This window comes from Lissotriton vulgaris, chromosome 6 (assembly GCF_964263255.1).
Source record: "Lissotriton vulgaris chromosome 6, aLisVul1.2, whole genome shotgun sequence".
NCBI classification, from domain to species: domain Eukaryota; kingdom Metazoa; phylum Chordata; class Amphibia; order Caudata; family Salamandridae; genus Lissotriton; species Lissotriton vulgaris.
Window position 1 is genome coordinate 1,102,589,337 of NC_141694.1, and position 18,623 is coordinate 1,102,607,959.

At 44.5% G+C, this 18,623-nt stretch overlaps 1 protein-coding gene across 1 annotated transcript in view; it reads left to right on the top strand.

Annotated features, from left to right (window-relative positions):
- The window catches only part of FUCA2 (alpha-L-fucosidase 2), a 245,501-nt gene that overhangs the window by 91,990 nt on the left and 134,888 nt on the right, over positions 1 to 18,623 (top strand). Inside the window, exon 3 of the mRNA XM_086927169.1 lies at positions 4,125 to 4,464. Coding sequence (XP_086783295.1) covers positions 4,125 to 4,464 — 340 coding nt within the window. The remainder of the gene's footprint in view (positions 1 to 4,124; positions 4,465 to 18,623) is intronic.

Here is an 18,623-nt window from a genome sequence, read left to right on the forward strand (position 1 = left end):
GCATGTTCAAAAAGTACCACGAAAGCGTGATACCGTAAAAATGGCACTTACAGTACTTCACACAAATGTGCCGCTCAAAGTACGAACAAAGTTAGAGAAACATCTCTACATGCCTGCCTATGTGAAGTGCACTACACATATATATTCAAAGTTCACAAAGTCAAAATGTTAGCTAACTCAAATCATAGTCACAATCATAGAACTTCAGTAAGCGTCCGTAGACTACCTTACCGATCACAAATCTTACCCAATCTCAAATATCCAGATTCCAACTGCCAAGGTCTTTAATCGAATCAGCCAAACGGGCACTGTACAGCAACACAGACGAGCAGGATCTCAGTCGGAGACCGGCGCCACCTGGAAGGTAAGATCAGAAGGAAGGGAAGAAAACACCGTGGGTGCCAAGACTCGGGTGACTCAGTGGCAGCGTACGCGTCCATGGCGAGTTTCCAATCCTTCGTCACGACCTCTCCTTCGGGCATCCGAGTCGCCGATGAGTCCCTTCGTGGTCGCCAATTTGTGGTGTTGATTTCCCAAGGCCTACATGCTCTGCAGAAATACTCACTTACACCAAAAGAACTGTTGACACGGAAACTGAAAAGTACAAAAGACAAGTTTATTAAGACCCCATGGGGTGGTGGTACATTCCTACAGCACCCTTCGGCAATGCAAGAAGTATCACCCCGAACGTTGGTGCGAGTCCTTCTTTTATACAATTTACAGGTAATAAAAAGGTAGGCGGTACAAGATTACAAAGTTTAGGTACATATATGGTCATTTTTGGAGCACAGCCAACTCATGGGAGGGGTTACAACTCCACTGGTCAGTTTGGCGGAACATTCCTGAGGGGTGACTGGTCAGTTGGAACTGCGCATGCACAGGCTTGACCGTTACTAAAAATAGCCTGTTGCTGGGCAAACTCGAGTGGTCAGCGGCACGGACAAATGACTAAAGGGCATGCTGACCACGAGGCTGCTCATTCCCTAAAATGGCCGCCGTAACATACAAAATGGCGTTTTCGTATAGGGCCAAGTTAAGGGAAATAACGTGTAGCAAGGCTAAGCGCTAACCCGGTCATCGTCAAATTACGACAACTGGAAAGACTTCCTCGAAGAAAAACAACTTGCAAACATCCGGACCCAACACTAAATGGCAGGAGTATACAAAGCATATGAATCTAGAGCTGTACATGGCAAGAACAGATGCCTACTGGGTAAGTAACATTATCCTTTTCTTGCTTTCCATTTGCTGGTTTTATTTGTTTTAAGCTATCCAGCTTGAGTTTGTACTTCATATATACATATATGCACAATAACCCTAATATTCAAAAATGGAGTGAACAAGAGGCTACGGGGCAGTCCGGGTAAGCTGGCCTCCAAGTGATATGTAACACACAACAAGAAGCTACTCTGGCTCGGTGTCTGATTCTTAAGAGGTAGAGGCACAGTATGCCTATTACCTATGTGGTGTTGGGCATCTCAAAGAAACGTAAGGACTGTCCTCACACACCACCAGATGTCATGCTTCATAATGTCCTGATGAATGCTGTGGACCCTCCTGGCCACCATGGCAGTAACATGTTGGCGACACGGTTGGGGATGGGGTACTAAATCCCCAAGTCTCCTCTATTAATTCTAATAGTGAGCAAATTCTGCTCAATTAAAATTTTGATGTAGCATTTGCATCGATATATATATCACTCACTCCCTTTCCTATCACTGGCCCCCACTTAGTTGTAGAAGTGCCTCCCTGTCTCCAGGTGCAGGCCCACTCTTTATCAAATGTGTTTATTAGAGAGCGAGGACTGCCGACGAAGCAGGACACCTGGTGGTGTGTGAGGACAGTCCTTACATTTTTTTGAGATGCCCAAGACCACATAGGTAATAGGCATAGTGTGCCTCTACCTTCTTTAAGAATCAGACACCAAGCCAGGATAGCTTCTTGCTGTATGTTACATGAGTTTGTTCTGTCCCTGGCCCAAATCTTATTACAGTGTCCTTCCGAGTGCTCCATTTTTGTAAACGGGCCTGTAAAAGCTCATTCTTATCTCGTCACATTTACAGCACATTCAAAGACCAAGGTCAAATGTCAGGTGTTGTCTTCCAAGGGTGCTTGTTTACTTTTCTTTCTCTGTCTACAAAGTGAGAGGATTCATGTGACAATCTTGCTGGATACTGGTGGGTAGGAAAGAGTTTTTTCTACCACACGACAACATTTAACTGAACTGTGTAAGTATTTCAGAATATATTAGAATTAGGAACACAAACAAAGCACATTTTTTGTTTGAAACAAATACATTTATATTATCAGAATAAATCATTACACTAGGTGATGCAATTTCCTCACATTCTCATCTGATCACAATATAGTTTGATTAGTAAAACTGTATGTGCAAATGTAATGGTCATTTCAATTGAAAATGTGTTGTCTATTCTATAAAGCCAGTGTGCTACCACACCATAAATACTCCTCTCTATGCCGCTCCACTCTACTTTGCACCACTCCATACCACTGCACTCTGTTCTGCGCCACTCCACTTGACACCACACCACTCAACGCCACTGCACTCTGCACCAATCTACTCTATGCCACTGCCCTCTGTGCCTCTGTACTCTACCCTGTACAACTATACCTTATGCCAATGCACTCTTAGCCCCTCTACTCTACACCACTACACTCTTTGCCACTGCACTCTACACCACTCCATCCAGTCTAGGCCAAACCAATCTATTCTGCACCACCCCACTCTTTGTCACTGTACTCTACTCTATTCTGCAACTCTGCACTCTAGACTAATACGCTGTTCTCCAATGCACTTTACTCTGTAACACTCGACTCTATGCACCTGCACTCTACACCAATCCACTGTATGCCACTCTAATCTACTCTGCACCACTATACTCTATGCCACTGCACTCTACACCACGTTACTTTACACCATTACACTCTATGCCACTCTGCCCAACTGCATTCTACCCTGCACCATTCCACTCTATGCCTCTTCGCTCTATTCTGAAACAATCTACTCTACACCACTGCACTCTATGGCACTCTGCTCTTAACCACTACACTCTACGCCAATGCACTCTACACAACTGCATTCAGCCACTGCATTCTATGCCACTGCACACTACTCTGCACCACTGTACTCTACGCTCCTGCTCTCTACAACACGCCACTCTACACCCCTGCGACACTCTACTCTGTAACACTGCACTCTCCTCCACTGAACCCGTGCCATTCTACTCTGCACCACTCCACTCTATGGCACTAAACTCTACTCTACTCCACTCTATGCTACTCTGCTGTGCACCACTCTGCCACTCTTCTCTGCACTCTACACCACTGCACTCTATGCCACTCGACTCTACTCAGCACCACTGCCCTCTGCATCTCTCAAATCTATGCCACTCCACTCTGGACCGCACCACACCACTTAATGACACTGCACTCTGTTCACTGCTCTCTACGCCACTCTGTGCCACTCTACTCCAGTCCACTTCTCACCACTCTGCGCTTCTCCACTGTACTGTGCACCACTCCACTCTACTATGTGCCACTCTAATCTATGCCACTGCAGTCTACGGTGCTGCATTGTACGTGGCTGAATTCAATGGCACAATGCTTTATAACACCCTACGCTAATGCACTCTCCACCAGTCCACTCTACTCTATTCCACTCCAGTGTGTGTGAGTCCCGCGACTGCGCCTCGCACGGCTGCAGGTAAGAGGGAGGAGGGAGCCGTCCGAGGCGGACCGCCACCACCTTGCTACACCACTGATGCTGCTGAATTTATAGCACCTTAGGTCAAATGGAGAACATACAGGCAATTATTAGCCTTTGAATCAGAAATGTAATGACTCGGTTATCTTGATGTGTGAATGGATGTTATTAGCGGCTATCCTGTTTCTTATTTGTGTGTTTTAAATGGTTGCGTTGTTTGCATAAATTGTTATTTTTAAATGTTTGTGTTGTGCAGATGCATTAATGGCAGCAATGAAACGGTAATGAATAATATGTAGGAGCGCCACTGCTTACGTTTTTAATACTTAACCTGTGTGAGCATTTCTAGTCTTCAATCCAAAATGTTTCTTTAAAAGAGCCTGTTTTATTTTGGCTTCAGGTTTCACCTTGTGGCGGTCCAGATACTCTTGGAATTGGAATTCCTTTGATATGGGATCAAGACGAGATCTGGTGGGTGAATTGGCAACTGCAATTAGAACGAAGACAGATTTGCACTTTGGGCTTTATCACTCTCTTTTTGAGTGGTTTAACCCTCTCTTTGCCATAGATAAAGAAAATCAATTTAAGACGAGGCTGTTCCCCAGATCCAAGTCGATACCAGAGCTGTATGAACTTGTGAAACTATACAAGCCAGACATCCTGTGGTCAGATGGCGATGGTGGTGCACCCGACACCTACTGGAACAGCACTGACTTTTTAGCCTGGCTCTATAATGACAGGTATTTATCTACTATTTCTAATTTATAAATTGAAAACTTGCACTTTCTAATTATTATTCTTTTTTCCTAACTTGCACTTGTTAGCCCAAAGCAAGGTAAAATTACGTTGTTTGAATATCGTAAGGTTGTACCATAATAACCTCCTAGGCCAAACTTTATGTAAAAAGTCAGTGTCAATGTGCTCTAGTTAGACTTTTCTGCCAAATTGTAAACATTTTCGCAGATTATCGAATGTGAGTAGGTTCTCAGCTGTTTACTACACCTTTAGCATCAGTCAGTCTGAAAGTTCCATATCATACTTTTCTGGGATACCAAATTTTCAGCCCAATGGATATATAGTTTGGGATTATCTGACAGGAGTCTGATCCATTGCATTTCGGGGATAAAGATGGGAAGTTCAATTCTTCCTGGCACATTACTAATATTTCTTGTCTGTGTGCTTTTAACCTTTTGATTAACTGTTCTAATGTCCGGCACTTTAGATTACACTGCACGATGTTCACTTATTACATTGTCCTTTGGACTGAAATCCACTTATTCATCATGGAAATCATCTTCAATGAATCTTTTTAGTCATACAGAATTCCCGAATTCCTCTTGTGAGACATCAAATAGTGCCCACAATGTTCTTAAAAACTTTGTTTTTCAAGATGTAAACTACGATGAAAAATCTTGCACTAGCCACTCTTTCTGCAAGATTGTTTTTTCTTGCTTGGAGACCTGTGTTACAATTCGGACGCACATAGGCAAGCACTACTTAGGAAACTTGAAGTGCCCCATGTCTGTTAAGGAAATATTTAGTCCCTATGTCCACCATACATTTTAAAAACGTGTTAGGGTAGACACCCTTTTTTGAGATTTAGTTTGTAAATATTTATGTAGGAGTGTTTCTTAATTTTGGTATAAACTCTCAGCTTTTTGGAAGTTTAACTCAACCATTTTTACTAGAAGACCTATTTCCTAGTCTTTGTCAGGCCAAACTTCCCTTCCAAATGAAAATCTTTGAGATGGGTGCTTATATCCAACTCATGTCCGACTTCTCTGTAAAATCAAGACCAACAAACATCTCAATTAAAAAAACAAGCATTTGCAATGCAATAGGTCTCGCAATATTTAGCAATGCCAATAGCTCAAACGTAATTAATGCAACACCAATTGCAATAAAAGTCTATAAATTGTAGGCCAAAAAAATGTGTATTTATTTTTGTAGCAATGGTGGCATGCTGCTCTTTAGATGAATATATTTAAAAGTAAAGTGCGCCATACTGCGATTGCTACAATAGTTAATTGTGGATGCATTAACAATTGATGTGTGCCCTGATGGCTGGTCGTGTGTGTGCCTGTAGAATTTGTGCACTGATGGCTGGTGGTGTGTGTGCCTGGTGAAAGTGTGCACTGCCGGCTGGTGGTGTGTGTGCCTGGTTGAAGCGTGCACTGCAGACTGGTGGTGTGTTTGCCTGGTGAAAGCGTGCACTGACGGCTGGTGGAGTGTGTGCCTGGTTGAAGCGTGCACTGCAGACTGGTGGTGTGTTTGCCTGGTGAAAGCGTGCACTGACGGCTGGTGGAGTGTGTGTTCCTGGTGAAAGCGTGCACTGATGGCTAGTGGTGTGTGTGTGCCTGGTGAAAGCGTGCACTGGTGTCTGGTAGTGTTTGTGCCCGGTGAAAGCGTGCACTGACGACTGATGGTGTCTGTGCCTGTTGAAAGTGTGCACTGACGGTGTGGTTGTGTGTGTGTGTGGTTGTGGCTGTGTGTCTGGTTGTGTGTGTGGTTGTGGCTGTGTGTGTGGTTGTGTGTGTGTTTGTGTGTGTGGTTGTGTGTGTGGTTGTGTGCATGGTTGTGTGTGGTTGTGTGGGTGGTTGTGTGTTGTTTGTTTGTGTGTGTGGTTGTGTGTTTGGTTGTGTGCGTGGTTGTGGTTGTGTGGGTGATTGTGTGTGTGGTTGTGTGGGTGGTTGTGTGAGGTTTGTTTGTGTGTGTGGTTGTGTGTGTGGTTGGGTGTGTGTGGTTGTATTTGCGATTGTATGTGTGGTTGTGTGTTTGTGTGGTTGTGTGTGTGGTTGTGTGTGTGTGTGGGTGTGGTCTGTGGGTATATGCGGCTGTGTGTGTGGTTGTGTGTATGTTTGTAGGTGTGTGTGTGTGGCTGGCTGTGTGGTTGGGTGTGTGTGGTTGTATTTGCGATTGTATGTGTGGTTGTGTGTTTGTGTGGTTGTGTGTGTGGTTGTGTGTGTGTGTGGGTGTGGTCTGTGGGTATATGCGGCTGTGTGTGTGGTTGTGTGTATGTTTGTAGGTGTGTGTGTGTGGCTGGCTGTGTGTGTGGCTGGCTGTGTGTGCGGTTGTGTGGCGTGTGTGGTTGTGTGTGTGCTTGTGGTTGGTTGTGTGGTTGTGTGTGTGGTGGTGTGTGGTTGTGTATGCTTGTGTGTGTTGTTGTGGTTGTGTGTGTGGTAGTGTGTCTGGTAGTGTGTCTGGTTGTATGTGTGTGGTTGTGTGTGGTTGTGTGTATGTGTGTGTGTGTGTGTGTGGTTGTGTTTGTGTGTGTGGTTGTGTGCTTGTGTGTGCTTGTGGTTGTGTGTGTGGTTGTGTGGGTGTGAGTGTGTGTGTGTGGTTGTGTGTGTGTGGTTGTGTGTGTGTGGTTGTGTGTGTGTGGTTTTGTGTGTGTGGTTGTGTGTGTGGTTGTGCGTGTGGTTGTGGTTGTGTGTGTGGGGTTGTGTGTGTCGTTGTGTGTGGCTGTGCGTGTGGTTGTGTGTAGTTGTGTTTGTGGTTGTGGGTGGGTGTGGTTGCATGTGTGGTTGTGTGTGTGTGGTTGCGGTTGTGTGTGTGTGTGCTTGTGTGTGTGGTAGTGGTTCTCTGTAAAATCAAGACCAACAAATATCTCAACAAAAAAAATCATTTGCAATGCAATAGGTCTCGCATTAATTAAGTTTGAGCAATTGGCATTGCTAAATATTGCAACACAAATTGCAACAAAAGTCTATCAATTGGAGGCCAAAAGAATGTGTATTTATTTTTGTAGCAATGGTGGCATGCTGCGATTTAGATGAATATATTTAGTAGTAAAATGCGCCATACTGCGTTTGCTACAATAGTTAATTGTGGATGCGGTAACAATTGATGTGTGCACTGATGGCTGGTGGTGTGTGTGCCTGTAGAAATTGTGCACTGATGGCTGGTGGTGTGTGTGCCTGGTGGAAGTGTGCACTGCCGGCTGTTGGTGTGTGTGCCTGGTGAAAGCGTTCACTGACGGCTGGTGGAGTGTGTGTGCTTGGTGAAAGCATGCACTGACGGCTGGTGGTGTTTGTGCCCAGTGAAAGCGTGCACTGACAGCTGGTGGTGTTTGTGCCCAGTGAAAGCGTGTGTGGTTGTGTGTGTGTGGTTGTGTGTGGTTGTGGTTGTGTGGTTGTGTGTGTTGTGTGTGTGGTTGTGTGTGTGTGTGTGTGTGTGGTTGTGTGGTTGTGGTTGTATGTGTGTGTGTGTGTGTGTGTGTGTGTGGGTGTGTGTGGCAGACCTCAGTCTACCGACAAATACAGGTAAGATAATCAGGGCTTTGTGGGATCTGTAGTCCTGACAAAGGCCGAGTGACTCTTGTGGGCAACAGATAATGGCTGAAACATGTCGACAATTTTACAGAAAGGAGGGATGCAGGGAGAATAACTGTCCCTATCTTCACTGTCCTATAGTTTTTAATCCTGGCCTGGAAATTCAAGAATAAATGCTGATGGGGATATTCCAGAGCCAGTTTTAACCACATTTACACTTAGTCTCTGCATGTAAAGATCCCTCAAAACTTTATGTTTATATTGTCTTCCCCTTCCTTATACTCCATCCCAGGCTTTGCTCTGAGCAGGGATGTTGTTAGCAAGCCCAATGATGAAGCATGCCACTATTAGCTTGTGAGGGGACTTTTAACAAACTTTGCAGTTTTTGTTTGCGCTGCACTCATCTTTCTATGTTTTCCTTTCCTCCTGTTCCTTTTTGTGTGTGGAAGGTTGTTCAGTTTGGAGGTTGTTTTAGGAAGGTACCTCCTACCCCTGTGTTGGAAAGGGGATCTTAGGCTGGCCGAGCAAGGGTGAGAGGCCTCCTGGCGAGGTTCCTCTCCTAGGATCGTACAGACGAGCAATCACCCCCCTACAGATGGACACCACACAAAGATAGGTTCTTAACGTTTTTATCAGTACTTTTAGGCAGGTTATCGTAACGATACATGGATAACTGGATTCAGGGATCCTCTCAAACTTAGTCTCTGAGGGAAGGGGGTAGCGGGACAGTCTTGGTACCAGCCTGGTACAGGGATACCCTGCGCTCAGCTCTCAATCCTCGAGCTGGGGGGTTCTTCGGTATGGGCCGCGGCAGCGCCAGCTGGACTCCAAGGATGGTTTCACGAAGATGGGCCGCGGCAGCGCCAGCAGGGCTCCAGAGATGGTTTCACGATGATGGGCCGCGCCAGCGCCAGCAGGGCTCCAGAGATGGTTTCACGAAGATGGGCCGCGGCAGCGCCAGCAGGACTCCAAGGATAGTTCGGCGAAGATGAGCTGCGGCAGCGCCAGCAGGGCTCTAAGGTGGATACGGGTTTCACACGGATGAGTTTGTCTCTGTGTCTCTCGACTCCAGGATACAACTCCCAACCTGCTCCAGAGCTACCCCAGTTATTGGTCTGGCGTCCTTTGCGTCCTTTGATGTCCGGACCCTCGCACTTGGAGGTCGGAGGGGCCGGGAAGTGCGTGTCCAGACACCCAGCAGGGGGGTGGAGCCAGCGCCCAGGGAGGCTGGGGGCGATCGAAACCAGGCGTCGGGGGACAGTTGGAGGACCATCGGAACTCTTTCCCCCATTGATCCGTCAAGTGGTCTCTTTACCCCCTGGTCGGATCGTGGTGCCTCGATGTCGGGGCTTCGCTGGGTCCGCGGCTGGGGTCGGGCCGAGGCCACGAGGCCTGGTTGTGGAGGGCCCAAGATGGAGTCTGGGCCTGAGATGGTGGTCCGGGATAGGTTTCGGGCCAGCCGAGGGTGTTGAGGAGAGGTTGTCTAATTCCAACGGGGGAGACCTGAGGGCTGCCCGGAGGGGCGGCTCTCGTGGAGGGTGGATGGTGCTGCTCTCGGCCGTGGAACAGGGGTTGAGGTAGTCCGGGACCCGCCATGCGGGAGGAGTGGGACCACGCCATGAGGCCGGGTCCAACACCCTGTATTTTGTGTGTTATATGTGAAAGGCTTTGACTGATATCCTAAGTTCAGTGCTGAAGATTTAGCAGGAAGGGCGAGGGCAAGAGTATCTGGGTGGTGGAACTCTCAGAGTGCATGGAAGGAATTGATACATCAGCATTTCTTGAGAACTGGTTTTCCATACAGATAGGCTCACAGGGCCTCAACGTTTTTCATCATGGAGAGAGTAATAAGGGTGTCTGTACAGCCACCCCTACTGGAGGTTCCAACGCAACCTGTGATTGCAATACTTCTCCATTATAGATACAGAGGTTTAAGTTTTTTTTTATCTATTTGTTTTAGTCCTCATTGTGCAATAAAACAGGTTGAGATGAGATAACAGGTTTGCACAGTTGGGGGACCATAGCTACCATCATATACCACCCTGGCCCTGCCCCAGGATATACACTTTCGGTTGGGGGATTTAGTGTATGGTGGTAGCCTAAACGCCTCTAGCTAACTGAAGGCTTACCTCTATTTCCTGATGTAGTACTTCTGAGGGGATCTTACCCACAACTTCCCAAAAGACCTGTAGTTGGGGGCACCACCGAAACATGTGGATATCGTCCGCTCTCTCCTCCCCATATTTGGGTCAATTTGTCACCTCTCCTCTTCTCAATTTGGACAATTTCTTTGGTGTCCAATAGGCTCTATGCAATGCGAGCAAATTATTCTTTTTGAGAGGTGCAGAACTGATTATATAGCAACATGTAGACATTGATACTTGCCATAGATTCAGAACTTCCAGCGTTGGCGGGTCTTTACCCCAGATCTCTGTGGGTAGGCTACATTCCTCCTCTCCTGCGGATATGAACAACCAGTACCAATGTGCTATTTCTTTCTTCGTTGCTTCCCCTCAAATTTTCGTCTCTAGGTCCCTATTTTCCTGTACCGTCCTTCCCTAGAGTATTCATCCAGCTCATCAATTGATAATATTTCAACTTGGAGAGTGCCCTATTAGTCAGCAATGATTGTTGGTCTCAACCGGCTATTGAATTCTCTGGTATTAGCTGACCCCACTTTGTTATCCCTCCTTCTCTCAGTGGAGTTCATAGTTTATCTTCTAAACATTCTGGTGTTCCTGGTGAATTCCAGATTGGGGCATTATCACTATAGTAAGGGATTTTCCACAAGAATCTGGTTTGATACCATAATCTAGCGGCGGACCCTAATTTATTAAGTTTTACTTTTTTTAAAATTTGGGATGACCAAATTTGTAAGAAAATACCTTCTGTCTGAGATTGTCATGGCTTGCAGGTAAGGTGGATATAGCCGATGTTCTTTGAATAACACTCTGATGTTTTAAAATGAAAAGCCCTGTAATATTGGAACAGACCCGGGCTGGCATAGGGGCGTGTTCTTTCTTCCTCCTTATCTTCTTCCAAGCAATTCTAACTCCTTTTAAGGCCCAGATAAAACTTCTGATGTCTCCCTGTACTCTATTAAACCACTCTCTCTAGAGGTATGGAATTGAAGATATAATTGAATTTAGGGCGTATCATCATCTTCACTATATTGGAGCGGCCCAGGAAATATAACGGGAGGCTTTTCCATGCATTAAGAAGTTTTCTAGTTTCTGTTAGAACTTTGTTAAAATGTACTTGGGTGATTTTCCTCCCTATCTCTCCCACTATCTGGATGCCCAGGTACCTTATCTGTTGCTTTACCATGGTATTGTTACTCTGGGTGTTCCACTCCAAAATCTCAGTCTTCTGTTGGTTTATTTGATAACCTGAAATGTTCCCAAACTGCTCGAGTGACTCTATTATTCTTGTAAGTGAACCTATCAGATCGTCCGTAAATAGCATTAAATCATCTACGTAGAGTTCGACCTTCTTATCTAATTCCTTAAACTTGAAAGAAGTTATCTTGTGAATTGACCTCATGGCATTACCTAGGGTCTCAATATAAATGTTGAACAACAATGGGGAGACAGGGCACCCCTGTCTAGTACCCCTTCCGATGTTTATCTTCTCAGTGAGAATTACATTTACTAATACACTCGCAGAGGGGTTTTTATATAAGGATATATAGATTTTGCTGCCCCTGCAAAGGTACTTCCCAAGTTGTACACTTCTATTGATTTATGTAAAAAGGTCCAGCTGACCCTATCAAACGCCTTTGCAGTGTCAAAGGTGATTACAGACAAGGGGATCCTCTCCCGAGTAGCCACATCTATTGCTCCCACCAAATTGTGTGTTACCTCTTGGATCTGTCTGCCCCTTATGAAACTTTTCTGATGCTCGTGAATTAAACTACCAGCCACCTTGCCCAATCTTCTCGCCAATATTTGAGTGTATATCTTATAATCGCTATTTAACATTGATATTGGCCTGTATGATTCGCACCGCTTTTGGTCCTTCCCTGGATTTAATAAATGCATATTTTTGCCTCTTCCCAAGATTGCAGTAGCTCCTGACCCTTTTTTGAACAACTCGTAAATTAACTCGGTCAGCCGGGGCACAAGCTCTTCTTTCAAAGATATATATATCTCATTTGGTAATGCGTCTGGGCCTGCTGCGTTTTTTAACTCTTTTACCACCCCATTACTTCTTTCTCTGTTATTTTATTTATTTATTTATTTATTATAGAGTTTTGTATAGCGCGAACAAGACCCGTGGGTATCAGAGCGCTTCACATAGAGAGCAGGTTATAGATTAAAAATGTAGTACAATAATAACAACATATTAATATGAGGTAGATAGTTATAAGGCTTTGGGTGTATATAGATCTATATCCATTCCAAATGTGCATTGTGCATTAAGAGGTAGGTTAAGGATTAATTTATATCATATTCCATTTACGCCAACACAAGAGGTAGAGGATTATCAGGTTATACGCAATGTGATAAGCTATATAAGTGAGGTAGATATATACGATCACATTTACATGAGGTAGCATTTTGTCTACAGCTTAAAATCAGTAGAGTCGCCAGTCTCGTATCGTCTCAAAAGTTCAGTAGTAGGACTGCTCTTAATTGTGATCAAATAAGCCTATGCAGAGAATGTATTCATCATGAAGCTCTTCACTTCCCGCTTGAAAGTTGCAGTATTCTGGATCTTCCTAATTCTTGGAGGGAGTGAGTTCCAGATTCTGGGGGCAGCTCCTGAGAACACTCTGTCATAAGTTTTTTTCTTTCGGAAGAAGGCTGGCCTCAGCAGCAGCTCCTTAGCACTCCTAGCTGGTCTGTTACCTCCTGATAGCTCAATTTTCTTGTCTAGGTATCTTGGTGTGTTGTAGTGGAGCGCTTTATGGGTGATACATGCTATCTTCAGTTGAATTCTGGCTTCAAAGGGTAGCCAATTTAATGCTGTCAGGTGAGGAGATATATGGTCGAATTTTCTCGATCCCGTGATGAGTCTTGCCGCTGCGTTCAGGCAAGCTTTTAGTGGTGCTGTCGACGTGTTTGGTAATCCGTCTAAGGTGGTGCAGCCATATTCAATCCAAGAGATGACTAGGGATTGGATTGCCAGCTTGATATCCGCCTCAGAGATGAATGGTTTCAATTTTCTTAGGTAGTTCAGATGGAAGCGGGCACTTTTAGCCATTGAATTAATATGGGCTTTCATGTCAAGGTTTTCGTCTAAAGTGATTCCTAGCGATTTAACTGAGTTGACTAGAGTGGGGGTGCAGTTCAGCGCCGTCACCAGCTTGGTCCATTCCTTTATTTCTGCCTGGCTCCTTATTGGTGAGATTAATAGGAACTCTGTTTTATGGGCATTTAGCTTCAAATGATTGGCCTTTAACCATTGCAATGCCATTTTTAAGGTCTCGTTCATTAGCTCAATGTCTTCAAGGGAGGTGATCTTTATGTAAATCTGCGTGTCATCTGCATACATGTGATAGTTTATCTGTGAGTTTCGGAGAATTTCTGTGAGGGGTTCGACATACAGGTTAAACAGGTCAGGAGATAGTGACGATCCTTGTGGAACTCCAATTGAGTTAGGGCAGATCGATGAAAATGATTGGTTGACCAGGAATCGTTGTGTTCTGTTCCGTAAGAAAGACTCGAACCATTTCAGGACATTTCCCGCCAGTCCCATCCTGTCCTGCAGCCTTGTCAGTAATGCTTCGTGATTTACTGTGTCAAAAGCCGATGACAGGTCCAGGAGAATTAGTAAGCATGCTTGATTTTGGTCTAGGGCCTGTAAAGCATCATCAGCAATATGGAGGATCGCTGTTTCCGTACTATGCCCTGATCTGAATCCTGATTGGCATTCATCTAGTAAGGAGAACTTGTTGATGTGTTGGCTCAGTTGGCACTGCACACATTTCTCAATTAGTTTGGCCAGTAACGGGATGTTGGTCACTGGGCGATAGTTGTTCGGATCAGTTGCATCCGCTGTAGGTTTTTTGATTATGGGAACAACTTGCCCTGTTTTTAGACAGTCAGGGAGGATCCCTTGTGATAATGAGGCATTTATTATTTTGGTCCAAATTGGGATCACAATATGATTGATTTCTCTTACGCACTTCGCAGGTAGGGGGTCATGGTAGTGGTTGTTAGGCTTGATTTCCGAGAGTGTTTTGGCGACCTTCTCCTGGTCATATAATTCGAAAGTGTCCCAGTGTGCTTTGTTTTTTGATTTGCTACGTTCCGTAGTCAAGTCGGAGTTGTTCGTAGTCAATGGTTGGATTGGAAGGTTAGCCGCTGCGCTTGTGAGCTCCAGTTCCAGCGCATTGGCCTTCTCCGTGAAAAATTTCGAGAATTCCTCGCAACTTAGAGGTGTTTTTGTGTTCTCATGAGCGGTTTTGGCTAACTTATTAGATTGTTGCTTTAGGATCCCGAAGAGTTTCTGTGGTCTGTTTTTGGCATTGTCTAGTTTGGATCTTATGTATTCCCTTTTGGAGTTTATGATCTTTTTATTATATTGGTTTCTAATTTTTCGGAGGGCTGTCAGCTCCGGGGATGAAGGGTGTTGTCTCCATTTTCTTTCGGCCATTCTCAATTTGCGCCTATCTTCATTTAGTGATCCATTAAACCATGGATTTTTTACCTTCTCCGTGACTCTTTTCAGTTTTAGTGGCATGGCGTCATTGACGATGTTCCCGACTGAGGTTATGTAGCGATCTGTCATCTCATTTACATTCTGCAGGTTGCTAGGTGGCTTTAGGTCCCTCTCGCATCTTTCTACGAGTAGCTCCATATTAGCCTCTTTTGTGTCTCGAGACCATTTTTTGAGCTTGAAGGGTTGAACGGTCTTGCCCTTTTTCACTACAGGTATCAAGAAAGATATGGCATGGTGATCTGACCAATCACATGGGGCAATTGAGAGGATTGATGTGTCTTTGGCTCCTGAGATAATCCAGTCTAACGTTGCTCCTTTCGAGTGAGTAGGTTGCGTGCATGCTTGATGGACGTTTAGCTCGGCGAGGAAATCCTTAAGCGTGTTGACTAGCTTGTCATTAGAGTCCTCCCAATGTAGGTTGAAGTCGCCTAGGAATATATTATTGGCATCCGTGTTAGAGTTGGCCGTTATGATCTCCATTAACTGTTCTGTGAACTTTGAGTTCTCTCCAGGTGGGTGGTAAAACGCATGCAGATTGCATCTTTGATTGGTTGCTGATCTTATATTGAGACCTAAGTATTCACAGGATTCGAGTGGGTCGGAATGTATTTGGTTGACCTCTATATCCGATCGGTGAATGCAGGCTATCCCACCTCCGGTCTTTTTTAGTCTATCTAGTCTCACAATGTTATATTGAGGAGGTACTAATAAATCCAGGGTTGGCGAAGATGATTATGTAAGCCATGTTTCTGTGTGGATTGCCAGATCAATTCCCTTGTCGATGATGAGGTCAGCTATATCTGATGCATGTTTGGTTGCCGATCGACAATTGAGTAGGAGGCAGTTCAGTGGATTCCCAGAGCTGCTAAGGTTCATCGTGTTGGTTTCGGTTATTAGCTGGATTTGGTGTAGGTTATTGAGGTCAGGTTTTCTATCATTTCTTCTGGATGTTCTGTTGGAATCGACTGTTACTATTTTGATTCTTTCCTCACTCACATGCTTCGCTGGTTCATACGTTCGGAGTAAGGCCAGCATTTCCTCCTTCGACAAGGACTTTGATCTATTTGGTCTGTTGTGCCTATTTGCTAATGGCATGGCCATCTCATTGCTCCTTCTTTGTGAAGAGTTTACCAGGTTTTGTATATGCGTGACCTTGGAGTGAGTGCTTACCGTCATTTCCAGTATTTTTTCAATCGCTAGTAGAGAACTAATTGTGTCTTGTGCCATGTAGCCAACTAGTTTATGAAGATCTTTGATATCTGTCCTGTTTTGGAGGGACTTCTTAGAAATGATTAACCTGTCAGCCCTTGTTCTGCGTTTTTCTCTTCTCTGTTTTTGGTCTGATCTTACTGTTGCAGTCTTTTTCACTATGTTCACTGTTTGACTGTCTGTTCCGTTTCTATTTGATATGTTGTGTGTATTATCTGGGTTTGGAGATGCTAGGCATGTTTTTGTTGGCGATGTCCTCCCTGACTCTATTATGGTATTAGAGAGAGGTAAAGGGAGAATGTTACTTTCGATCATATTTATTTCCCGGTTCTCATTACGTGGTTCATTCAAACTCGATGAGTGACCAGCACAGGAAGTCCCAACATTTGAGATTGGCGTCTGCTCCTCCATAGGGAGTGGGTCCTGATCATTGTTCTCTAGACAAGTGGACCTCCCTGTCCCTTCCGCCTCCTCATTCGATATTGTCGGACCAGTTTCCTTTCTATATCTTGGGTTAATAGCCTGATCCTGGTCCTGATGACCTCCCGTTCGATTGGCGCCTCTGGAAGTAGTACTGTTGTTTTTCTGGGCTTTTCTGATAGGGTATGCTTTATCCGAGTCTTAAGATATTCTTCTATTCTTCACTGGCCCATGTGTCCTTGGTATATAGATCTTTTAAAAAGCTATTAAACGCGCCCTCAATCACCGTTTATTCCATGCTCGGTTCTGCCTGATTTTCCTCCTGAATACATAAAATCTTATTGCGATTTAGGTCTGTCTTGTCTTCCATGCTAACTTTTTGTTGCATCTCTCCCCATATTGGTAGTGAGTGAGTTTACTTGCCTCCCATTTTTCCTTGACTATAGCTTCTAGTGTGCTAGATAGATTTCTCTTCATCTCGTTCAATTCCAGCTCTAGTTTGTCCCTTTTTTGTGCTACGCTCTCCTCCTCCGTTCTCCTTTCTAAGTCTTGGATTCACTTTTCCAGATTGCTGATCTTGTTCTTGGTTGTCTTATACCGAAAGGCAACTAGACTAGTGAGTTTCACCCTTATTACAGCCTTTTATGCGTCCCACCGAACCTGTCATGAAGTCTCATTCCTGTTTATTTAAAAGAAAATGAGTTGGTTCAACTCTCAAACTTTCTATTACCTCGGTCGAGGAGCAGTGTTCTATCCAAAGTCCATCTAGGTGTGTACTGTGGCCTCTGGAGACACACCTCCATCTGCTCTGCTGAATGGTCAGAAAGGTGTGCTGGGAGATGCGCCACCTTTTTTACATTGCTACATAGTGCCTTATCTACTAAAAAATAATCAATCCTCGACAAGTGACCCAGTTTTATATTCTTAAAGGTACATTTTTTAAGTTTCTGCTCCTATTTCTCGCCATATATCTAATGAGATTTAAGATTACAAGCTACTTGAGCACATGCCCATACAAAATTACAAATTACTTCACTGCTTCAGTCCAAGGTCCGAATGGCATGTTTATCCAGGTAAAACAGAGTTTAAGAGGGGCCCAGATTAAATATGTGATATGCTTTGTATGGTGGCACTAGTTCCTGTAATGTTAAAAGGCTCGAGGGGTGTTGAGGGCATATGCCATGCACACACCTACATCTTAATTCATGAGAATCTGCTGTGGTACTGGAGACATGGGCCCTTGCTGAGAACTGTAGATAGATCAGGTGATAATATATGGTTCACTCATGCAACTCTTATAAAATATTGACCCAGAATGATTGAGTTACTGCATCCCTAGCATGCATAGATAAAAGTATGCAGACGTCAAGAGAAAGGGGCTCAAATAGATTTCCAAAATGAAACCCACATATCACAGGCAGTAATTTCAAGTTTACAGGAAGGAAGGACTTACACAACAAGGTACTCTGCCTTAGCCAGAACTGCATTGATTTGGGTGAAAGTGAATGTCCTGTTCCTAGAAAGGAAGCTGTTGATAGATTCCTCTGGCAGATAAGTGTTGGTAGTGTTGGTTGAGGAGGATCTAGGCGGGTCTGCTGTCTGAAGGATTTCAGTATCTACCCCAAATATTGCACTAGTGAACTGGCTACAATGTATTTCACTTAAGCTTATTAATGATGATCCATGTTGTAACACATGGGGTGGAGACTTGTGTGGCCAATATAATTGGGACATATCCTTCCCACCAATGAGCAATACAATGAGTGCTATGAATGCCAACGCTATGGCACAGTGGTTGGGCATCTAGAATCTAAAAGATATATGGAGCACATTGTACCCAGATTCTAGTATATTTTTTATTAAACAACACTGTCTATGCTCTCCACATCCGAACAATCAGATAAAGGTAAGTAGCAAGCGAGGGCAATGCAATGATTGCATTGCTTCAATTACCGGTCCTAAATTGATACAGTGCATGAAGAGGAGGACAAATCCAGCGCACTTCTGGCCATGCTGCTCTGGAAAGACAAGTATGGACCTGTGCTTATCTCTATGTGCAACAACGCTGACGATGTAGTTAACACTGAAAATTAGATAAGCAAGTCTTTGAGAACTGTTATAATTAATTAATCACAGATAGTTGCTCTGAGTGGGTCCTTGTAAAGTAACATTTGTCAGTGGGCAATGTGCAACCTTCCCCCATGGAGTGGAGAGAGGTGTTGAAACAGCCAACACCAGAGATGAAGTGTGCAAAGCTAAAAGTGCAATGTGTAAAAATAAATCTTCCCTCTTTGAAGGTCTGCCATTGGATTTTTCAGGCGTTCGCTGACCAA